The sequence below is a fragment of the Myxocyprinus asiaticus genome, chromosome 4 (assembly GCF_019703515.2).
Source record: "Myxocyprinus asiaticus isolate MX2 ecotype Aquarium Trade chromosome 4, UBuf_Myxa_2, whole genome shotgun sequence".
Classification (NCBI taxonomy): domain Eukaryota; kingdom Metazoa; phylum Chordata; class Actinopteri; order Cypriniformes; family Catostomidae; genus Myxocyprinus; species Myxocyprinus asiaticus.
The window spans coordinates 812,469-815,945 of NC_059347.1; the positions used below are offsets into that span (position 1 = coordinate 812,469).

Here is a 3,477-nt window from a genome sequence, read left to right on the forward strand (position 1 = left end):
CAACTTCTAGTTGACTGGGGAAATAGACATGAGCTCATTCTGCGTCAGACGAGGTCGCATGTCATTGCATATATATTTTATTGAAACGTGTATGTGCAAATGTATGCACAGATATGAGTTTAGTTAAGAACACTTTACAATAAGGTTGCATTTGTTAACATTAGTTAATGCATTAGTTATCATGAACAAACAATTAACAATATTTATACAGCATTTTATTCTTTATTAAAGTTAATTACTAAAGATACAATTGTTGATTGTTGGTTCATGTTAGTTCATAGTGCATTCACTAAAGTTTACAAATACAACTTTTGATTTTAAAAATGGATTAGAAGATGTTGAAAGTAATATTAACTAAGATGAGTAAATGTTAACCTTACAACCTTTTTGAAAATTGTGTCACGGTATTGTTAGGATGTTTGCATGTGTCATATTGAACATTTTACAAGCATTGCAACTGTTTTTATCATAGCAGGTGACTGAAGATGCTTGACTCATTTGTCTTGTGATCTTAAAAACCTTTTATCTAAAGTCTTAAATGTCAGAAGTTAGTTTTGTAGACTAATATGAATTGTGCCTGCAAATGATGATTATAAACGATGTTGAGGCAGACAGTGCAGGTGCAGCAGTGATGAAGAGTCCAGAACTCCTTCAATAGAGTTTGAAGTGAATCTCAGGATGAAGTTTCTTGAGTGACTCAAATATAAATGTATTACTGACTGTGATTCATTTGAAGATATTACAATTGACAGTTGTTTGTATTTCTGGGCAGAAGAACAGGAAGATGTCAATGTTCCACTTCATCAATTCTTCCCTCCTCATCATCAGTCACCGGCCGCTGAACGCCTCGCTGGCGGAGGAGACCGTGTATGCCACCTGTGCCCACATGCCCGCTGTCATACTTTTCTACCTGGTACTGCAGTTCATCAACATGTCCCTCGGGATCCCGGCGAACATCATAGTTCTGTGGCTCATTCACAAGAATAAAGGCGACTCGTCCACGTCCGACATCTTCATCGTGCAACTGGCCGTACTGGACACGTTCTTCTGCCTCATTCCTCCTCTGGAACTCGCCAACATCGTCTTTCTGACCACCGACAGCACCTGGTACGTGCTGCGCTTCATCTACGGGGTCAAAGACTCGTCGCCGCTGTTCCTGTCATGCATCTGTCTGGACCGGTACATGGCCGTCCTGCACCCGATCACATTCACAAAGCTCAAAGACAAACGGCATCGCTCGGTTTGCGCCGGTGTCGTGTGGCTTGTTACTTTGGTTTACGCCACAGCAAAGTGTGTTGGAAACATTCCGAACTTTGAGAAAGCGTTCACCGGCATGATTCTGGCCGCGTTTGCCTTCATGGTGTTCTGTAATATCTCCATTCTGTGGGCACTCCGGCAGTCTGCTCCGGGACGCGATGAAAGACACCCTGTGAAGAAAAAGGCCTTTAAGATGGTCATCATCATCCTGGCCATCATCGTCTTGAACTACTTCCCACCGGTGGCTCTCTTTCCGTTCCAGGACTATTTCTCTCCGGATGTGTTCCGCTGTTATATTCACTATATCGCCTTTGGCTTCATGGACGTGAGCAGCAGCATCCAGCCAGTTCTGTATCTGTCCCGGGAACAGCTGCCCAAAGTGCCGGTGTGCTGCTGATGCAGAACATTCTACAAAGACATGATCAATTATAAAGGTGTCATTATTCTTGGCATTTGAGGTAGCCGATTAGATGAACTGAACTACTGAATCTATACGAAAATGTCGTTTTGTGTAGGCTACCCTAAAAAAAAAAAATGAAAAAAAAAAAAATGATATTTTTAAGAAGTGAGTGATCTTTTACAAAATTGAATTAACCAAACTTAGATTTATTCAAGTTGTATTCATTTAATTTGGTTAAAATTTCCGCAATTCAATTTAGATTGATTTTTTTTTTAAACTGAATTGTGTAAATCTTAAAAATGGCCTAAAATATTGAGTGTTCGTTCAAGATCAGCATCTTGTTAATTCAGAAGAAAAATATCTGCAGCTGTTTTACACTTATTTGAGATGTTGCTTTAATGCTTTTAAATGTAAAAATCAATGTGTAATTGTGTACAGCTCTCTCTCATCAAAAACATGTCACATTTCACTCCTAAATTAAAGAATAATGTTTTTTTTTCATAATGAAAATTAAGCCTGTTTTAGGACTTTTTGCATTCTGCCATTATTTTCGTCACAATTAAGCATGTTTCCCTCAATTCTTATAGATGTTTTACATTTTATTCTTATTCTTTATGTTTTTTTCATTAAGATTGCCTAAAGTACAACAAAAACTACATGATATTCTTTCAAAAGTATACTTTTTTGGATTACATTAATGAGAATGAGATAGTTTTACATTAAGGTAATGGGGGGGGGGGAATAAAGTCATTAACAATATACTGTATAAAACCCCATTTCCAAAAAAATTGGGACTGTATGGAAAATGCTGATCAAAAAGGTTTGATCTGTAAGTTTTATTCACCCTTTGCTATATTGAAAGCAATACAACAATTCATTATTTGATGTTTTTGGATCAATGGTTCATTTCCTCTTTGGCTGGAGAACATGACATATGTTCTTTCCGAAAAACTATTTGAAATGAGGACTCGGAGCACAAAACACGATTCCATTGTTCAAATCAATATCATTTCATTTGTATAGTTCTGTTCACAGTACACATAGTTTCAACTCAGCTTTACAGAAAAGTTTATTAAATGTCTTAAAATTCCTAAATTTTTCATTTAACATTTTTGTTGAAAAGCATAATTGGAAATCATGCCTCAAAAAAAGTTTTAGTTTTTAGGAGCAAGCCCAAGGCAACTGTGACAAGGAACTCTAAGCTCCATAAGATTTTAGTTAATGGAATGAAAGAAAAAACATTCTACTATCCATCTCATTTGAAACGGAGCCCAGAGAATTCGGCAGCGCTTCTGGACAGTGTTGATGTATAGCTTTTCCTTTGCATAGTAAAGCCTTAGCATGCATTTGTGGACGCAGGAACGAGTGATGTTAAATGGCAAAAGTTCTCCGAAGTATTCCCGAGCCCATGTTCATGATATCCATTACAGACAATTGACAATTTTTAAGACAGTGACGTCAGAGGGATTGAAGATCACACACATTCAGAAGTGGTTTTTGGCCTTGCCCTTTATGCACCGAGATTTGACTAGACTACTTGAATCTTTTCTTATATTGTACACTGAAGAGTAGGGTTGCACAGTATACCAGTGCTATGGAAGTATTGCAGTGCTAAAGCTACAAAATACTGCCATTACCACAGTATTTTTTAAACAGTAGTACCATCAATACGGTAGAACTACATGTGATGTTGTATGTGCGGTAGTAAATATTATTTTTGCTAAAACATTCATTTGAATCAGACTTATATCTGCAATAACATTAAAAATGTAATCTTTTCAAGTAGCGTCCCCTTCCCGCAGTGCCCTTTTAAGGGTGCT

The 3,477-nt window shown here is 37.4% G+C and overlaps 1 protein-coding gene across 1 annotated transcript; it reads left to right on the forward strand.

The window, feature by feature from the left end:
- Positions 1-784: 784 nt before the first annotated feature.
- LOC127435399 (proteinase-activated receptor 3-like) lies at positions 785-2,176 on the forward strand. The gene has a single exon (XM_051688861.1). The coding sequence runs from the start codon at positions 785-787 to the stop codon at positions 1,652-1,654; it is 870 nt and encodes a 289-aa protein (XP_051544821.1). The 3' UTR covers positions 1,655-2,176.
- Positions 2,177-3,477: the final 1,301 nt, after the last annotated feature.